Source organism: Raphanus sativus, chromosome 4 (assembly GCF_000801105.2).
Source record: "Raphanus sativus cultivar WK10039 chromosome 4, ASM80110v3, whole genome shotgun sequence".
In the NCBI taxonomy this organism is placed as follows: Eukaryota; Viridiplantae; Streptophyta; class Magnoliopsida; order Brassicales; family Brassicaceae; genus Raphanus; species Raphanus sativus.
This window is the reverse complement of record NC_079514.1, coordinates 50,763,887-50,784,918: the sequence shown is the minus strand read 5'-3', so window position 1 is coordinate 50,784,918 and position 21,032 is coordinate 50,763,887. Positions and strand designations below refer to the sequence as shown.

Here is a 21,032-nt window from a genome sequence, read left to right as displayed (position 1 = left end):
AAAACTCAATTTGGGATTATAAAATTATATTAATTTATATAGATTTTTAGTGTATATTAATTTATTGATTATTAATTTAAAGATGTTATACTGTATATAGGAGATATATTGGGCGGAACATTTGTAATTGTAATTGTGTACTCAAATCTATTTTGAATTTATGATGAGTCTGATCAATTTGGGCTTAAATTTTTTATCACCATGTTTATATCTATAAAAACTGTAATATGGCCAATAAGTCATTTTTATTACAAAAACCTGTTTTATAATTTTTTAATATTTAACTTTCACATCATTAAAAACTATTTTAATGATTTTAGAACCATCATCTTATTATTTCCAAAATTGAATTACTTTGACTTTAGTCTTCCACATAGTTTTGAAAGCTTTCAACTGAACGAATAAAATTGATATATCCAATATATATATATATATATATATATATATATATTATTTAATTTGAATATTTATAAAATAAAAAATTAATGTTAATACAATTTATAGTTATTTGTATCTTATTATAACAAAACAAATTAAGCTATTGATCACAAAATTTTCAAAGTGATATATTCAAATTTCTAATAATTTATAAACGTTTTGAAATATTCAAAAAATAACATATAAGAAAAAATCTAAATGTTTTTATTATATAGTTAATGTGATTTTTAATATCTTTTAATAATATAAAAAACTAAGATACAAAAATGCTATCAAATATTCACTATTCATAATAATTAATTTTCATATATACGTTAATTATATTAGGTAATTTCATAGCTTTTATTTAAGGAAAGTGCGAGATTGTTTTTGTACATTATTTATCAATTCGATAGTTAGTTTAATAAAAAGTGTAATATAAGTTAAGATGGACCAATTTACTTTTCTAAGAATAATATATTTTATATATTATATTTAATATAGTTATTTATTAAATGAAACTTCACAATCATACGGTTCTATGATCATTTATATCGTTTATAACAAAATATTTAAATCATTGATAACAAAATTTTCAATGTGAAAATTTAATAAGTTTATAATTTATAAATGTTAAACTCATTGAAAGTTTTGAAATTAAAATATTTATGTAATCTTATATGGTATATAGTTTAATCTATATATTTATTTGTTTTATTATTAAATGATACTTTTTACTCATATGGTTTTTAAAATCATGTGTATCTTTTTATAATAAAAGTATTTAACCATTGATCATTAATTTTTAACATAATAGTTTAATAGTTTTAGTTATTTATTGTCATTTAAAAAAATTTGAAATATAACATATACGAAAAATCTAAATTTTAATTTTATAGCTAATTCAATTGTTTAATTTATTTTAATAATATAAAATTAAACAAAAAAATGATGGAGGAGATATAAATTGTTGTCAAATATATATTATTAGATACATTAACATATATATATATATATATATATATATATTAGTCATTATGGTAATTCCGTAGGTTTTATTTAAGGAAATAAAATAAAATAGTAATTATATCTAGCGGAACAATCATAAAGGCTTCTATTATAAATATCATATCATATCATCATATCATATAGTTTGACCAACAAATGTATCTAGCAACATATAAAATCGAACGTGGACCTACTTATTTTTCAATTGAATGTAATAGACTATCTAATTGAGTGACACCTAAGTATTGAGATCTTTTTTAATTATTACAAAATTGAGGTTACAATTTTTCAAATGTTTCTCAATTAATATATAGGGGATAATGAGTTCAAACTTTTTCGTAGTAAATCCTAATAGGTGATCATATGTAATATACTTAAACTGGGAGTCTCATTATTGTTATCGACAACCATCTACGTAATAGCTACTAGGCTTAGACATTCAGGTCTTCGGATTGTGTTTGGGTTGGTTCTTTTCTGATCTGGATTTTTGAGTTTTAGACATTTGGATTCAGTTGGTATTTTGAAATTTTGGATATGGGTTTGGATCGATTCTTCTCGAGTCCAGAAAGATTCGGGTATATAACTGTGTTTGATGTTTAGGATGCATTTTGTTTCCAAGCCTACACCGATGTTTCAAATGCTCATAAACTATGTTGAACTAAAAAACTTTAGAAAGGAGAGATTGTTTCAACTAGGGAAAATTGTTTTTTTGGGCCAAAAAAACAGTAACTATGTCCCATTAGTCTAATCTTATATTGGTTATGTCCTATTAGACTAATTTTTTTTAAATGGCAATACTGCCCCTAATTTCAATTAAAATACGAAATAATAATGAAAAAAAATATTAAGTATTAAATTATATTTTCAAACGAAAATGATTAAAAGAATATATTAAAATCCAAGAAAAAAAGAAAAACGACGAAGACATTTTTGCATCGGGACCGATCGATCCCATAATCACCCGATCGATCTGAATCAGTCGATCCCGATAAATGTCCAGAACAAAAAAAAATTGCGGACCATATTCTGATCGAGCGAAGCCTAGGTTAGCCGATCTGCTATAGCTCGATCGACAGTAGATCGATCGGTCGTATATTGGAGACCGATCGATCCCGTGTCCAGGTTAGTCGAAAAATGATTTTTTCGTTTTACTCGGTTAAGTCCGGTTGGATTCCCACTTGATTTGAACCGAACAAGCACGAATCTACACTATTAAAACTCGATTTCTAATCTATCAAACCTATTTTTCTCTGCTCCTTGGAGAACAAGGGGTAGAATATCATATTCCCAAGTTTATAAACCCTAACTCATTCAATTTCACTCTGATTTCGACGATTCTTGAACCTAGCTGAGAAGATATTGTGATCTCTTTCTGAATTTATCACTATTTCAGTCGATTTACAAAGGTATGAAATTCTATCACCAGTATTAGAATTCGAAAATATATCTATAAAAGAGGCAATTTTTGAATTTGTTAAATTGTCTGTTAGGATGATGATTAACGAAGATTTTCACACACAATCTATTATTTTAATGATTCATATTAGTTATTGATAGCTATTATATTTTAATTATGTTTAATTTTCAGGTATGGAGTTGGAATTGCCGAGTCGTCAATACGGTGAAGGCTTGGAACCTCAGGTTAAAAAGATTAATAACAGCTGTCGTTTGAAACTGCTCGAGTTGCTGAGAAAAAAAATGGAACCAGAATATGATGAAGTGATGAAAGATCCCCTTTTCTCGCATATTATGAATATCGAGAAAAATAATCTGAAGTTTTCGGCGAGGCTAGTACACTCTTTCTTGTGTAAGGAGTTGATAACAAGCAAGAAACATGAGAAGTGGTTCATCTTTGCTAAGAGACCTATGCGTTTCGGATTGCAAGAGTATCATGCTGTAACTGGTCTCAAAGTAATGGAAGAAAAGAAACGTAGGTTGGTTAAATGGAAAGATGATGATGGTTTTTGGAGCAACCAGATAAAGACAAGAGGGAAAAGCAACTATAAAAACCCAGTATTTGGAAGAAAGCAGTACCTGGACTTGGGTTGATAGGGTGAGGCTGGTCTATCTTTGCGTTGTTATGGGTGTGGTAATGGGGAGGGATGAGAAGGTGAATTTCCCACTTCTTTACATGAAGTTGGCAATGGATTTGGACAAGTTTTGGAACTACCCATGGGGTTTGTATTCGTTCAATTTTCTGTTGAAGCAGATTGATAAAACAAAGGCTAAATTGGAGAATAAAGAGGGGTACCTGATGGAAGGATTTTTGGTTGGTTTCCAGATTTGGATAATGGAAGCTATTTCTGCTTTAGGAGAGATTTATGGTACAAAAGTCAGCGACAATTACACAGGTCCTTTGTGTGGTAATTGGAAAGGATGTGCAAAATGTTCTTATGAAGATATCATTGGTGTTGAGACTTTATTTCCAGAGAATGTATGCTAATATATTTTTTTTAATAATAATGTTTTCATTGCCTTGTTCACTTTGTTAAAGATTTGATCATTTTGTAGGGAATTATGCATTCACTCATAGAATTCCAAGGAGATGGAAAGATCTTTTTGGCAACAGATTTTGTAAGAAAAGATGAGAAGAAAGATGAAAGAGTGGATCGCATCCTCGATATGATTGAAAGAAAACATGATTGGAGTAATCATGTTTGGAGAGTACAAAAAACTACAAGCTCCGAATTTGAGGAAGCTGACGAAGAGGAAGAGGAAGGAAACGAAGAAGAGGAAGGGGAAGAAGGAGAGGAAGGAGAAGAACAAGTAGGTCATACTGAGATTGTTAAGAGTAGTATATTTCAGGAAGAAACAAAAGAAAGTATGTGGATCGAGGAGCAGAGTCAAGGAAGAAGAAGGTCTTGTGTGAACTAGCTGCTTCATCGAAAGTCAACATTGATACAGATATGAAAAAGTTTTTGGAGGGTCTACTACAAGCTTCTTTTACTACTTTTGAGAAGAAAATCAGTAACCAGTTCTCGGATATAGTTGACAAGTTTCAGAAAGTGGTAACTGACAGATTGACGAAAATTGAGACTGAGATTACACAGCTCAAGACAGCTTCAAGTAGAACAGAGCAGCTTGAGACAGATGTAACTGGCAGATTGGTGAAGATTGAGAGTGAAGTTACACAGATGAGGACATCTTTACTGATTACTGAATTGGCGGGGAAGAGTGATCAACCAAGCGGTCCTAAAAAGATAAAAATCGACACTATATCTACCACGAGCAAAAAAGACACAGCTCCATCCAAGAAAAAGGTAACGATTTTATAATATTCTACTCAAATGTTTATGTGAGTATTTTATTTAGAATTTGATGTGAGTATGTGTAATTTGTTTTTGGAACTTGACGTTTATAATATTCAACTCTCTAATATACTTTTATGTTTCTCAACAGGGTATGAATAAAAAAGAGTTAAAGACTGATGATTTGAATGTTAAGTTACCTAGTGGTAATTTGACTCAATCATCAGCTAGTGATCTTCATATGGATACAAACGAGTTATTCAAAAATTGCATGAAGAAACTTTCACAAGACACATTTGTTAAAGATTTGGATACATCTAAGCCTACAATCGAAGATTCATTGGATTGGTTGGAACTTCCACCATCATTGAAGGTATCATCACCACGAATAGATGACCAAAAGATAGGGGTAGCAGGCAGCAAAGACCCAGATAATTGGTTGGTGTTTGTGCATCCAGATAAATTTGAGAAGATGACAGAATGGCAAAATACACGAACGTAAGTAATTTCTTTGTATAAATCATTTCGATGATGTTGTTAGTATTTGATAACTATAGTATTATATTTTGATTACAAAGCTATACAGATTGGTCCTTCAATATTAGATGGAGAATTAGCCGCACGTGTTATGTCTGTAAGCACATGGCTTAAAAACTATGTAATGACACGTCTCATAACATTGGTGAAGCCTCTAATCGATTGACCAAATGCTATAAATAGATATTTAAATCTTCCATTGACGTCAGTCACGTAAGAGGAATGGGTACCTGGATTGGCCTCTTCCAGCATGTGCAAATATTTTGGTATTTTTCCATAACTTTCGTCTGGAATACCTCTGACGGCATTGATTGCATATTCACGGGAATCCCATGCTAAAGAATCAGAGATCTCACATCCATAATCATTACGCATAATCTGAACAATATCTTTTGCTTTAGGTCCTTCTTTGACACCTTCGTACTTATGCATGATGAGACTGCCTATTGTTTTCGCTGAAGCTGTCTTACCGCCACTGGATTTGTTTGAAGGTGCGCATGAATGTCATGAATGTTCACCAACATACTTATTAATAATAAAATATGTAGAGCCCTTCAAACACCCTGCTCGGGCACCCCAATAGCACACCTTTTCAGCACATCTAATACACCAAACTGATTTATTGGATTTGGTAACTGTGTAGTGAAAGTTATGCTTCATTGCACATAACTCAAACCTTGCCTTTAACACTGTTTTGTTGAGGAAAAGATCTCCTTTCTTAACCAAATCGAGCAAAGAACTCTTTGCTAAAGTTTCTCTGTTTTCTTTTTCAGAAATGATTTTGTCAGCATCATCATCATCATCTCCATCAACCTCCTCTTGCTTCATCTTTCCTTTCTTCTTCTTGTTATGCTTGTCAGCATCATAATCATCTCCATCAACCTGACCTTGCTTCATCTTCCCTTTCTTCTTCTCATTATCTTGCTTGGATTTATAGGTAACACACAATTGAGTTGACGGATGCTTCTTACAAAACCCTAGAAAGTTTTGAACTTGGCTTGAGTTTGCAATGATCACTGGTGGACATTCTGATGAATTGATCAATCCAATAGGTAGATAACTCAATTCCAAATCTGCATCCGTTACCTTTAAACCAAAATCCTCAATTACAATTTTCTGAAACTCTTCAATAGAGGAGCTCAATTGGAAACCATGTAACCTTCCTCCAATCTTTGCATCAACAGAAAAACTCCAACCTGAAGGTACAACCAATTCCCAAACACCACATGAACCATAGACATGAATCATGGTAGAATGAATGTGAAATTTTTGTGAAAATTTGGTGATCAATCAATGGAATATAGAAGATGACGTGAGATGTTTTTATTTGGGTAATCACATTTTTTTTTATTAAAACGATTTTACTTTTTTTTTATTTTTTTTTACGATTTTGTTTTTAAAAAAATATTATTTCTATTTTTTTGTAAATCGATTTTAATAAATAAATAAGGAAACATAATATTCCCAAAATATTCTCTTCTAATATTATCCTTATCCGTAGAACCTGTATTCTAAAATAGGTAGAATAGAGTAAATATGTTAGAAATCAATTTCTACTAGTTTTAGATTTATAGCAATATGTAGATTCTGATTTCTACAGGTTTTAGAATTTTAGTAAAGTGTAGATTTCGATTTCTACGGATTTTAGAATTATATGTTAAGCGTAGAATGTGTTTTTTAAAGATTTTTAGATTACTATTATTTAAGTAGAACACGTATTCTAAACAAAGTAGATTCAATGAAAAAAGTAGAATACGTTTTCTACTATGTAGAATGTCAATTCTACCTTTTTTAGAACAAAATATGAATTTATGATTTAAACATTTTTTGAACTTAAAAAATATATCTATAAGTTGATATAAGTATTTCATCAGCATTTACTATTTTCTGATTTTTTTTTTGTTTGCTAAACTATTTATTTGATTTATTTTATAAAATATTAAAGGATATTAGAGGAAAAAATGGTACAAAAAAAAAATTAGACTAATGGGACATAGTTGCTGTTTTTTTAGCCCAAAAAAACAATTTTCCCTTTCAACTATAAGTTTAAGATCATAAATTGAAAAACGAATATAAAAAAAAATCTGAGTGTATGTGGAAAGTAAATGATAATACAGTGAGAGATTTAAATAGAGTTACAAGAGTATGCCGGTTTGAAAATTCTAGTGAGATCCTTGGCCCACTACAGTAGTCATCAACAGAATTTCAAAAAAAAAGGCATGTGTTCGATTCTTACAAAATCAAGCTAACAGAACAAGAGTTTCTATCGAAAAAGACCAAACTTAAAAAGAGATCGTTTCTCTCTTGTATGTATGTTATGTATAGAGAGAGAGATGATTGATTGGGGTCAATCCTTTTCTTTTTTTGTAACAACATTGGGGTCAATCCTTTTCAACCGTTCAGATTATAGGTCAGCTATCTTTACCTTTTTGTTTTCTCGGGTTTTTTTTGTTTCGTTTTCGATTTTGTTACCATATGGTTTTTGTTTGATAAAGTTGATGAAAAAGGAAAGATTTACATAACACTTTTTATCTATATTATTAAAACTGTAGTACATAATTGTAATGTTTCGATGCAGAGATAGTATTAGAAGGGATATTTGTTTGGAAACAGGTTTAGTTTAAACTTTTTTTTAAATCGCCTGGCCCATTTAACTTATAAACCATCAGTTTAAATAAATTCAAAATTTATAAAGTCACCTTCGTTTTCTCCTACACACGTTCCTTTATACTCAATTACTTCTTAAACCTATATTATCACCTCCCTATATAACCTCCCTTTCGTCTACACCTCATAGTAAACAAAAACACGGATTGCATATTTCCTTTCTTTAATTGGATTTTTTACTAAAAATATCCCTTTCTTTAATAACATTGCATATTTCATTAAGGGCAATCAAGTAATATTAATAACACATCTATATTGGGTTACTTTTTTTAAATTCAGTCCATTGCCCACATCATCTCTTTTGGGTCATTGGGGCCGATTAACAAATCAGATTCAATTATTATTTTTTTCGGATCGGATTCGAGTCAGATCTTTCCGGGTCCGGGTGGATTCGGTTCTCATGCATAAGAACCTGAAAAATAACCAAAAAACCAAAATATCTAAAACGGGTTCGGTTATTTATACTCAGAGTAACCAAAGTATCCGATTCGGTTCAAATTTTTGTATCCGAATTACTCAAAAGTAACCAAAAGTAACCAAAAATATCCATTATATACAGTTTTTTTGGGTAAAATTTTATCCAAACTATCATATTTTATCCAAAAATACTCAAAAGTACTAAAAATGACTACTATAGTTAACTTATGATATTAATTTAAAATATTAAAATAATTATAAATATAATTATAACATATTTTAGATATATATTCACATTTCGGGTATTTTCGGGTACTCATTTGGCTCTCGGTTAGGATCGGGTTCGGATTGGTTCTTCGGATATAGCAATTTAGAATTCATTCGGATATTTACCCCGGGTCTGATCGGGTTTGGGACCCTGATTTTTGGATCGGTTTTGGGTTGGTTCTTCGGGTCCGGATATTGTGATCATGCCTATACTCATTTAAAATGAAACACGATAAAGAAAGATAAAAAGCGTAAGTCTTTTATAAAAAAACAAATATATGAAAATATGACATTTATTAAATATTTGTCAATTTAAAAAAAGATAAAGGAAAATAAACCCGCGCTTTAAAAGCGCGGATCAAAATCTAGTTACTTCTTAAACCTATATTATCACCTCCCTATATAACCTCCCTTTCGTCTACACCTCATAGTAAACAAAAACACTACTATGGCTATGGTGCCCTCATCTAGCGCAATCACTTTTTTGAACAATATCAAACCATATAAGAATTCTTGGAAGGTTGAAGTGAAAGTTCTTCATTCGAATTCGATATCCGAGATTTTGGAGGTATTTGTGTTCCAATCCATTTTGTCTGAATAATCAATTATTTGATTCGATTCATAGCCATCCGGATATATGGTGTCCCGAATATCCGAAAAATTAGTTTTAAACCGGTTTCGATCCGTAAAATAAATAATTTAACTAAAATTAAATAAAAATCTATAACAATATAAAATGATAAAATTTTATTACAAAATTAAAAAAAAAACTTTTTGAATACTAATACCTAATTTAATAAATTTTAGTAAATAAAAATATTGTAAACTTATATAGAATCTATTATTTATATGACTTATATACATAATTCATTAAATTAATGTATATATAAGCATATAACGGATCAGATAGAATATCCCTTTTAAAAAATATTATTATTTATGATTTACTTCATTTTTTACGGATATTGCATATTAGTATTTGCTTTTCTTCGTAGAGTTTTGGATATCCAGATTTTTTGTTTGAATTGAAAAGAATAACGAATCAAATCAAAATTTTACGGATATTTTGACCAGCCCTATATACATGTGCACATTGACGTGAGCACCTATATAACTAAATATTCACTACAAGTGTTCTAATTCTCTTGAAATCTGAAATATTCTTTTTTCAATGTTTCCATTCACCATAAACCAAATTGTAATGAAATAATTTGTCTTTATAATTTTTTTTCTTTTTCTTCAACTATTATCTAAATTTGATTTGATTTTCTATGCATTTAGAAATTATAATATGAAACCATTGGTTTGACATCATGACTGACTGTCTAAAATTCATATAACATGAAACCAAACAAATAATAATAATTTTTGTTTATCACTGAAAAATCTAAAATTCTCAAGCATTTTAACCAAATAAATAGAATAAATATTGATTTAGAATGGTTGTTATATTTTAATAGATTAAAAACCAAAAAAACAAACCTAAAACTAGGGATGTTCAATCCGGTAAAACCAAGCCAACTAGAACCGAACCCAATCGAAATAGAGAAAGTGGTTTGGATTTGGTAGTACCGAATATACCAAATGGATTTTATTTTTAAGAAACCGAGGTATATGGATATGGTTTAGTATATAAACCGATTAAACCGAATAAAACAATCAATTAAAATATAGTAATATGATTATATGTAAATTATATAATATAAGAAATAATATATATATTATTTATTTTATTGATATGATCTTATCAAACTAAACATAGCATATTAATATTTGTGCTAGTATTTACTTATTTAATAATATTATAGATTTATAATTTTCTTATTTCATTCTAAAAAACTATTTTAATTAATTTAATATGTTTACTATTATTTAAATAGTAAAATAAAATATTAAAAACTATATTTTAAATCTGAAATACTTTCATGTTATATTAAAGCCGATATCTATTCATATAAAGTAAAATTTCTGAAATATTAAAGTTTAAAGATAAATATATTTGTGGGTCTTTGGTATAAAACCAAATAAACCGAAAACCGACGGTATATATACCGAACCAAACCAAAGTAAATATGGTTTAAATTATTTATAAACCAAAATACCAAAAAACGAAAAAAACAAACCAAAATCGAAATAAAACCGAACTGCTATCCGGCTTGAACATCCCTACCCGAAACTAAAAAGATATCCAGATTAAACATACCTAATATATTCTTATCATAAAAATAATGAAATTCATAATCTCATTTCGCGCATGGCGCGGATTAGGTTATTACCTAGTATATAAGATATGTGACAAGGCGTGTAAGAAATGTCTCTGCTTTTCATCCAAAAAACAATGTAAAGAAAATAAATTAAACATGAGGATCAGATACAAACAAAATTTATTTTCGAGAGCAAATACCAAACATGAAACATCAAACACAATCTTATTTACATCCAAAAAGGATGTAGAAACAAATTAAACATAAGGATCATATACAAACAAAATTTACTTTCGAGAGTACATGCCAAACATGAAACACCAAATACAATCTTATTAAACATCCTAAAAGGATGTACAAAAAAAAGGAAATTAAACATGAGGATTAGATAAGAGGGGTAAAAGACAAAGAGGCGAATTGAGAGGCATATATGAAGGAAAATGATGGAATATTCCCGAACCGATATGGTAAACACCAAGGCCATATCCTATGTAATATATTGAGTTAGGCTTAAGTCTATGATACTTGCTTGCCTCCACACAAAACGTTTCATTAGTACCAAAAAATATGCAGAGATCTCCAATGTCTTTAGTGTATCTAGCAGTAATTTCTCCATCTTTCACCTTTTTATCTAGCAGAAACACCATGAATCTCTTGGTTTTTTTTAATATAGTCTCGTTGTCGTCATATGTCTCCACGTACCTGCACGAATGTTGTTAGTTATTGTCTTTAATTAGTTAATTTAGTTATTCAAACTATAAGCAGTACCGTCTCACTATGAAACATTTGCCACAAGACGACTCAACCATGTGCTCACTCTTGCAGCACAAAGCCAACAACTCCCACTCGGATTGTGGTATTTTTGGCAGGTTTCTCAGGTTCAAAATCGTATACCTTCTCTTCATGTTGACGTCAAAAGAAAGCAAGTAACTTGCTCCTGTTATAACAAGGAACAACATTTGGTTTCTTGGGGAATATATGGCATCACATAAGTCTACATGGTATCCTTCAATATCCATTTGTGTCCATTGTGAGACCCAATTAGGCCTACAGTAGTAGAGGTCATTGCCTAAGAACTTGACGAACACTACATAACCATCATCTTGGTCAGGAGGAGAAGATATAGAGACATTTACGATTGCAGTGGATCGAAGACGCAAAGGATCAGAAAGTGAAGGAAGAGAAATGACTCTACATGTCGCTAGATTGAACACATTGCTTAGATAGACAGTTCCATCATGTTTGCTCATAAAAGCTGTCCAGCCACATGAGCTTCCGATTACTCGTGACCCTTCATACAACAACTTTGGAAATGTCTTGTGTGTAACGTCGATGATCTCTTCCTTTCTCAGATCAAGTAACTTGAAGTTCATAACGATTTTTTCCGCTTCTAAAGAAGACTCTCCCACTTCGTCACCTTCAAGTATCATAAAAGGGGTTTGCTTCTGTGGAGATGAAGAAAAGACGAAGCGAGTCTTGTGATCTTCTTCTCCTTCTTCTTCAACCTGAAACTAGAGAATCATCACAAGGAAACATAGCACAACACTTTGGATTCTATCAATAGTGACAAGTAAAAATCTTACAAAGAGTTCTGCAAAGTGATTGAAAAGAAGAGACATTGTTGTCCAAGAAGCAACTCCAAACTCGTCCAAGTTCCAACCCATTGTAATCTCATATATATATACGTGTTCTCCAAGCAAAATATCAAATAATAGCAAAAAAATCTACATAAAACTTAAAAAGTGAAAAAAATCTTTATATTTCGATTTTCTTACCATTTGACTAAACAAAACAGCAACTCATATATTTTTAATGATTGTGTCATAAATAATTTAGCTAATCAGTATATTTGTAACCATTTTTTTAGAAATAGGTATATTAAAAATAAAGATTTGCAAATCATTAATACATAATTTCCCATTTATTATCTGGCTGTTAGCAAAATAGATATATTCATTATTAAAATGTTGTAACTGAAAATATGAAGATTGCAATTGAAAATTTGAGATAGAAGCTCGAATAAAATTAAACTGATGTGAATCTAATGCGATGATTTTTGTACTGTATTATATATCAAATAAAAGATGAATAAGAAATGATGAATGAGAACATCACATATATTTGTTTTTCCATGATAAAGCTGAAACATATATAAAACAAAAGTTAGTTATCCCCTTCTTATTAATCGAGGAGCATCTTTTGAGACTAACATTTGGTTTGTAAGTTATTTACGGGTGTGCCATGCTGACGTGTCGGTACCATATTTATTCTTAGCCCTTTTATATACTCACCCTCAATTCACTAGAATAATTACATATGAATGCCATTGTGATACATGTGAATAATCGACTTATATTATATACTCTTATCGTCGAACATAAACGATTTATTCGCATTCAATTTCTGATGTATCCGTTTATAGCAACCTTAATTTACTGCATTTAATTTTGTGTATTAATTAAATGCATTTAATTTATTGTGTTTAGTTTCGTGTGTACATATATAGCAACATTTCTTGAGCGACTTTAATTTGGTGTCGATTTTGGTAACTACTATGATTGTTATTTATGATCCGTCCATAATAATTAAACAATCATTTTTATCATTCATTCATTTTCAAAATAGGTAATTATGCTGTCATTCTAGGATTGTCAATTATGAGTCAAAAAATATCGGGTATTAATTGCATCGGAAAAAAAAACTTCGTGCCCAAGATATAAACCTATATATAATGATTATGGTCATTCCGAACAAAACAAGTCGCATAGAGCAAATGTAAGTGTGATTATATAAGGTTTCCATTACTTTTATTGCCTTATAATTCGTTTAAATGTTGCTCCTTTTTATTGTCTGAAACATATCCGTCTAATGGTTTCCAGGGTTTTAACCGTAGCATTTTCAAGCGAGAGACATGAATAGTAGTGGAGCTTTATCTTTCGAATTCACAGGTTTTTTTAAGTCACAGTTTTTTTTTAACTTTTAAGTATATTACTTTGAGCTTCACCTTTCTAAATAACAGGTTTTCGGCGAAAGACTAAGAATCCAAGATCAACGAAAGACTAAGGATCTTGCAATTAACTATGGTTGATTTTTCATCTGTAAGTTACCAAAATCCGATTTGATTGTGGTTTTTTATGAAGTTTGAGAACTCTGAGCATTTTTAGTAACTAATGCAGGCTACCGAAAGATGATTTGAAATTAACTATGGTTGATTCGGAGAGCTGGTGTATAACCAATACACCACATATTTTCGGATTTCGAATATAAGCCAAGAATATTTAGTTCAATCATTCAATTTCTGTAACTTTAGATAATTGATTTGGTTTAACGTATTGAGATATCTACTAAATTAATACGGATCGGAGGATAGTCATCCATGATCTACGGGATATGATATACATATGATTCGTATATGAAAGGGAAAAAAGGAACCTGTATAAATGTAAAAGAATTGGTTACATAGTTGACCCGATATGTAATTAATTTTCTCTTAATTTGAAATATTCAAAAATTTAAATAAAAGGAATGCAAAAGGACAATAATGATCACGCATTATAGGGGATTCGTTAGTTTCACAGTAAAAGGAAAGTCAACAATAAGGACAAAACTTGGTTCCCATTTCATCTATTTTTATTGAACAAAATTTAGGTTCACCCCCTAAGGTGAATCTCTACATTTACCCACCAATAGGATTTAGTTATTTAAGATTTGATATCTTTTAAAAAAAGAAACTAAATAATAAGAATTTAATGAAATAAAATTATGTTTTTAGATAAATAAAAAATAGTATTAATTATCAAAAAATATTCTTTTATTTAATATTGATAAATCTGTCGACAAATACTAAACCCTAAACCCTAAATTATAAATACTAAACCCTAACCCCTTGGGAAAAGCCTCAACCCTTGGGCAAATCTTATATCCTAAACCCTTAAATTTAAACCAAACCCTAAATCATAAACTAAATCCTAAACCCTAAATCCTAAACCATAATATTAAACCCTAAATTCTAAACACGAAACCCTAAACCCTAAACTCATGGACTAATATTAAATCCTAAATCCTTAATCCTAAACCATAAATCATTTTGAAATTTAGGATTTCGAGTTTACTATTAGAGGTCATGATTTAGGGTTTTAAGGTTTAGGATTTAGTTTATGATTTAGGGTTTGGTTTAAATTTGTGGGTTTAGGATATAGGATTTGTCCAAGGGTTCAGGCTTTTTCCAAGGGTTCAGGCTTTCCCCAAGGGTTCAGGCTTTCCCCGAGGGTCTAGGGTTTAGTATTTAAAATTTAGGGTTTAGGGTTTAGTATTTATCGACAAATTTATTAATATTAAACAAAAAACTTTTTTCTATAATTACTACTATTTTTTATTTATCTAAAAGCATAATTTTATTTCACTAAATTCTTATTATTTAGTTTCCTTTTTTGAAATATATCAAATCTTAAATAACTAAATCTTATTGATGAATGAATGTAGAGGTTCACCCTAAGGGGTGAACCTAAGTTTTGTTCATTTTTATTCATGAGCTAAAGTAAATGTGGGATGTATCGTAACGATCTAATTGCATCCTCGATAGATATTATTATTGACTAAATGAAAGTTTCCTATAATGCAAGAGTGAATAATTAATCATTTAAGCCGAAATTTTCTCATTTTTATATTTAGCTTTTGCATCACGGCTTAGGAGTACTATATAAACACTTTGATCTCAGCCAATAAGAAGCATAAACTACCAGAAACCTATAAACGTTGCAACCTAAAAAAAAAGACCCAAAAGGCGACGGCTACTTTCCTAACATTCTACGTGGACTGTTGTTTGAACGAAGCACATATTGCCGTTTGATGTTGCCTTTTGTTGTTTTTTCAAACTTTCCTGACATCCTACGTGGTTTAGTTCCTCCTAAGTTCTCTATCAGTATGTTAAGTCAGTCTTTTCTATTACTATACATAATTCGAATAGCTAAGTATGCTCACTAGACTTTTGTTTATATTTTTTTTAATTTTAAACTGATGTTACAATGTTTGTAAATTGTGGTAGGTGTTAGAGATATTGAACTAATTGAACAACAGAGAATGGAGTTTTCTTAAATTATTATACGATATGTTCTCATTTTTTGTTAACTTTGTAAAGTTATAAATGAACATACTAAATACTTGACTATATTCAAATAATAACAGGTTCTTAGAAATTAAGTGTACTGCATATAGAAATCTAGCTTAAGACATGGAAGTGAAAGTGTTTACCTTTACAAGTTCGGCACAGTTGTTACTTCTTATTATCCTCTTATTATTAAAAGAGAAGGATGACAAAAAAAAAATTAAAAGAGAAGCAATTTAAAAAATAATTTAGTTAAATTTCTGCTATTTTACTTCTACTTGCAAACCCTTAATTTTTGTCATGTAACTTTTTTATTACGAAATTAACATAAATGATGATAGACATTAAAAACATGGAAATCAATATATTTTTTTCTGATAAAGTTTAAGGAGAATATCATTTTAATACCGAAATGTAACCTCTTATATCGTGTTTTCTCTACATTTTTTTAGTAAAAACTCACTTTTAAAAATAAAAGATAAATTAAAAAAAAATCATATGTATTTTAAGTCATATTAGATATTAATATTCAGTAATGGGTCTCTTTTACAAATATGAGTCTACTCAACCCACTAAATTTCAAAATTCATATTATTTATTTCTTTTTTTTTATATTTCCAACCTAATATTATTTACTTCAATTCATTTTTGTTCTTTTACTATTTTTATATATTCCGGAGCCTGTATAATTTTAATAAAATATAACGATACAACTTCGATAATAATATAATTATTTTTTGTCAATTATAATAATATTATCGTTACTCGAATATTCCAATAAAAAGTTTTATTGAAAACTTCAGTAAAAATACAATCCCAAATTATTTTTCTTTGCATTAATATGTATATCAAACATTATTTCTGCTAACCTAAACTATGTATAATATGCCATTTTTCTTTTACTCTTTCAGTATTTGTAGATTAAAATTTATAATCTCTTTTAGTACATTCACCCTGCGCAAGGCGCAGGTCATCACCTAGTTTACATTATTTGTAGGTTTGTTGTGGGACTGTATTTGTCCATGTACATAAGGTGGTTGTCAAATTGCCTGCCTGAGAATTTTGGATTTGGAAATCATTATTTTTCCCGTAAAATAGACGACATTTATTAATTAAGGTTTGATCGAATCGTTCTGTTCAAAATTTACTGGACTTTTCAGCTTTGCAACAAGCAAGGCTAGTCATTTTTTGTTCCTATCAGATCAGCTTGTTTTTCTGGTCAGCTGATTTTTTTATATCAGTAACTTCTTCTCAGTTCCGGACGTTGATGTAAAGAATTCTAACCTTTCTGAGTTTGGATGAGATTAAGATCTTGGATGATGAGATAAGGAAACACGGTTATGTCCCGTAATACTTCGCGGTCCATGAATGTGAGTTAGTCTCACAGAGATTGGTGAGGCTTAGGTTCTAGATCATAATATCAGTCGCTTTCCTTTCAGTGTAGTGGCTCTGTCGCAGACTCTGTTTTGTGCGGACCATATTATAAAAATAGTTTGTATATATCGTTCATTTTATGATTGTAAAAGTTTGGCGACCAGCGTCTAGATGAAATGAAAATATCAAAACTAATTACATTTTTTTGAACACTCAAAAACTAGTTACATTAAATTAGAGAATTAGAGGGATAATATAAGTGTAGACGATATACCTGTTTGTATGAACTTGTTGAGGTCTGTTTTCAAAGTTCTGGAACATGAAAGTTGATAATTAAGAGGAAGAAGAGCTTAAGTAAATAGAATGAAAATTCTTATTACAAATCTTGGTTATTTTAGAGTATATTATAACTTTTTCGATTTTTTACTTCTACATAAAATAGATACATAGAAACAAAAAAAAAGAACATGGACTCGTAATTCATAAGAACATGAACATAAAAAAATATAAATTTTATCTTCTTATTGAACAGGAACTTAAAAAAATGATTAAAAGAAATTAAGAAATACCCAGATAATTACTACACCTTATTATCTCAAGTTTGGTTTGACGATCATTCATGGTTTGACAATTTTATGCTCGTTAACATGTGATGTCTTTATTTCCTAATTCACAAGCTCTTAAAACTCGGTTCATAAGATTATTTTCTATTGGATTTTTCCTTACACTACATAAACACGCTAAGTACTCTGGTGGTATAGGCCCCTTAAAAATTGGACAACATATTGTCTTCCACTGGTTATTTTTAGGCTCTAGGCGCAGGCAGGTGTGAATAGTTTTAGTGCAATCAGCACCCTTGATCGTAGCAGGGAATGATGTTAACATCATGACAAAGACGATGCACATCAATGGAATTAACTTCATTTTAGAGATTAATTAGTAGCGTTCGTGATAATTAGCCTCAGAATAAAATATTTTCTGTTGAGAAATGTGAAACAACTTAATGTTAGGAAAAAGTAGTATGTTTAGAGGTCTTTAAATAGCAATCTGAAATGAGCAAGAAGTGGGAATATTGAAGGTGGAAATCGAGTCTTCAACATAAAGGAGGATACGTACATTAATTTCTATTTTTTACTGTCAAAATTTTCTGTGACTTGATCAAATGACCGATTCAGTAGGAAGTGGTTAAAATAAAAGTTATTTATGTTATCTTAGGGTAGGTCCACGCTTCGTACGGAATGTGATGTATTGACTTTAAATAAATTTAATTATTTTATAGTTTAATTATCTTGTATTATTAACTAAAAATGATTTATAGAAGGGAAATTGTATTACATATACATAACAATGAACAAAAAAAAGTTTATGACCATATCAACAAAGGGGCTATGATATTCTGTGTATTTTTGTATTAATTGCTTTTTTACCCTTCGTACTACACGCGCTGCACATTTTCTTCTCTCTTTCATTATAATTTTGTATGCTCCATCTCTGATCATTTTACTTTCTTCTACTTCAATCACCTTTTTGTAACATCACCACAATAACCGTTGTCAATTGTTTTAGTCTTCTGCATCATTGCTTCTATTATTTTTGACATCATCTCTACTGTTTTTGCTTCCACCACTGCCGTTGTGGATTGTATGATTTTTCACCATCATCATCGCTTCTACCGTCTCTACTGTTTTCTCTTCCACCGCCGCTGCTACTCTGTGATCTCTTTACCTTCCCCACTTTGTCTTTCGAATTAATAGTTGTAGTGGATATATCATCAGTGTCAAAGCAACCCGATCTGTCAGTGTGTTATATGAAATCAAAACTACTGTTTATTTTTTTAGATTTGGTTAGAAAGGATTAACGGCGAAACGACGAGAAAAGTACTTTCTGGAAAAATTTAGAGTAAAAGTTCTATCCCCTATACTATATGAGAACAGTAAACAGTATAGTCACACGGGTGTGCTTGAACTAGTTCACATGTTTCATTTGCATGGGCACTATATAACCATTTAGACTCGCATGCATGTGCTGTTTGTGTGTGTGGCTTCTTTATAATATATGAAAATGGTTCTACCCTTCATACTAAAGTAAAGATATGTCATACGAGATGAGAAAAGTACTTAGTATAGTCACCATGATTTTTTGTATTGACACTTTATACATGTAGACGTGCATTCATATGCTAGGTTGAGTGGGTGGCTGCGGTATAAAATCTGAAAAATGGTTGGATAATAATCTACAAGCTAAGGGTGTGTCTTAGCATATTTTACTATACTATATGATATATGTGCATAGTATAGTATAGAAATATATACTGAATTGAACATGTCATGATATATATGACCATACTATATGCCATATATAATAGTTGAAATAGTCATTAGATTGGCTTGTATGTTTAACGTACAATGTTTCCTTTTCACAGGTTGACCGTTGGTTGCAACGCTTGTTCTCATGGAACTCAATGACACACAGTGCATGAAATAGTGTGCGACCTTAACGGAAGAAGCACTTGAAACTGTAGCTAGGACATATGCAGTTGAAGCTTTCTCCACATTTGATCCATACCAACTCTCGTAGTACTTAGTAGCTGATTTTCCCTCTAATTAATTTTGTTCAGTTGAGATTTGGAACTTTTCATATTTCTTGAACTTTTCCTTAAACGCCTACTTTAAACTTCTATGTCATGTGCATCTCTTGTATTACTTCATATTGTATCTTATTTTAAGTTTAACGCAACATACTTATTTATCTTTCGTCGTTATCAAATATTGATGATCTTATATGTCTGTACAACTTAACTTAAATGCGGAGACTATTATATTACCAATGTTGTATAATATCGGTTCAGCTTGTTTGGATAAAAAATGCTCAAATCTGATGTTACCATACTATACTGAATATAGTATAGTAGCATTCCAAACATGGACATGCATACATATGGTTTGGGTTTAGGGTATATGATTTGGGTATAGGGTTTAGGATTAGGGTTTGGGTTTAGAGTATATGATTTGGGTATAAAGTTTGGGTTTAGAGAATATGGTTTGGGTTTAGAGTATATGGTTTGGGTTTAGGGTTCAGAGTTTGGGTTTAGGGTTTATGGTTTATGGTTTATGATATATGGTTTGGGTTTAGGGTTTAGGGTTTGGGTTTAAGGTATATGGTTTGGATTTAGGGTACATGGTTTGGGTTTATGATTTGGGTTTAGGGTTTAGGATTTGGGTTTAGGGTTTAGGATTTGGTTTAGGGTATATAGATTTGTGTTTGTTTGTTTGTATTTGCCTATAATATATGATATTTAGTATTTACTCTCTCTCTTCTCTCTTTTCTCTCTCTCTCTCTCTCCCTATCTCTCTCTCTATCTCTCTCTCTCTCTCTCTCTCTCTCTCTCTCTCTCTCTCTCTCTCTCTCTCTCTCTCTCTCTCTTCTCTCTCCCTCTCTCTCTCTCTATCTCTCTCTCTCTCTCTCTCTCTCTCTCTCTCGTATTTCATACCATAATATGTATAGAATAGTCACGTAATAGATAAGGGTTTGGGTTTAGGGTTTAGGGTTTTAGGATTAGTGTTTGGGTTTAGGGTATATGATTTGGGTTTAGGATATATGGTTTGGGCATATGGTTTAGGGTTTAGGGTTTAGGGTTTAGGGTATATGATTTGTTAACTTTGTAAAGTTATAAAGGAACATACTAAATACTTGACTATATTCAAATAATAACAGGTTCTTAGAAATTAAGTGTGCTGCATATGGAAATCTAGCTTAAGACATGGAAGTGAAAGTGTTTACCTTTACAAG

At 30.4% G+C, this 21,032-nt stretch overlaps 1 protein-coding gene across 1 annotated transcript; it reads right to left on the bottom strand.

The window, feature by feature from the left end:
- Positions 1–11,136: 11,136 nt before the first annotated feature.
- LOC130511437 (uncharacterized) lies at positions 11,137–12,429 on the bottom strand. Its single transcript, XM_057008425.1, has 3 exons — positions 12,349–12,429; positions 11,534–12,270; positions 11,137–11,467 (listed from the first exon to the last, which is right to left on the bottom strand). Exons 1-3 carry the CDS (start codon positions 12,427–12,429, stop codon positions 11,137–11,139), a joined length of 1,149 nt encoding a protein of 382 aa, XP_056864405.1.
- Between the last annotated feature and the right edge of the window lie 8,603 nt (positions 12,430–21,032).

Coding starts and splice junctions, on each gene's coding strand:
- LOC130511437 (XM_057008425.1), bottom strand. CDS start 12,429: ATGGGTTGGAACTTGGACGAGTTTGGAGTTGCTTCTTGGACAACAATG. Junction 12,271..12,348: donor ATCACTTTGCAGAACTCTTT/GTAAGATTTTTA, acceptor CTCTAGTTTCAG/GTTGAAGAAGAAGGAGAAGA. Junction 11,468..11,533: donor AAATGTTTCATAGTGAGACG/GTACTGCTTATA, acceptor ACATTCGTGCAG/GTACGTGGAGACATATGACG.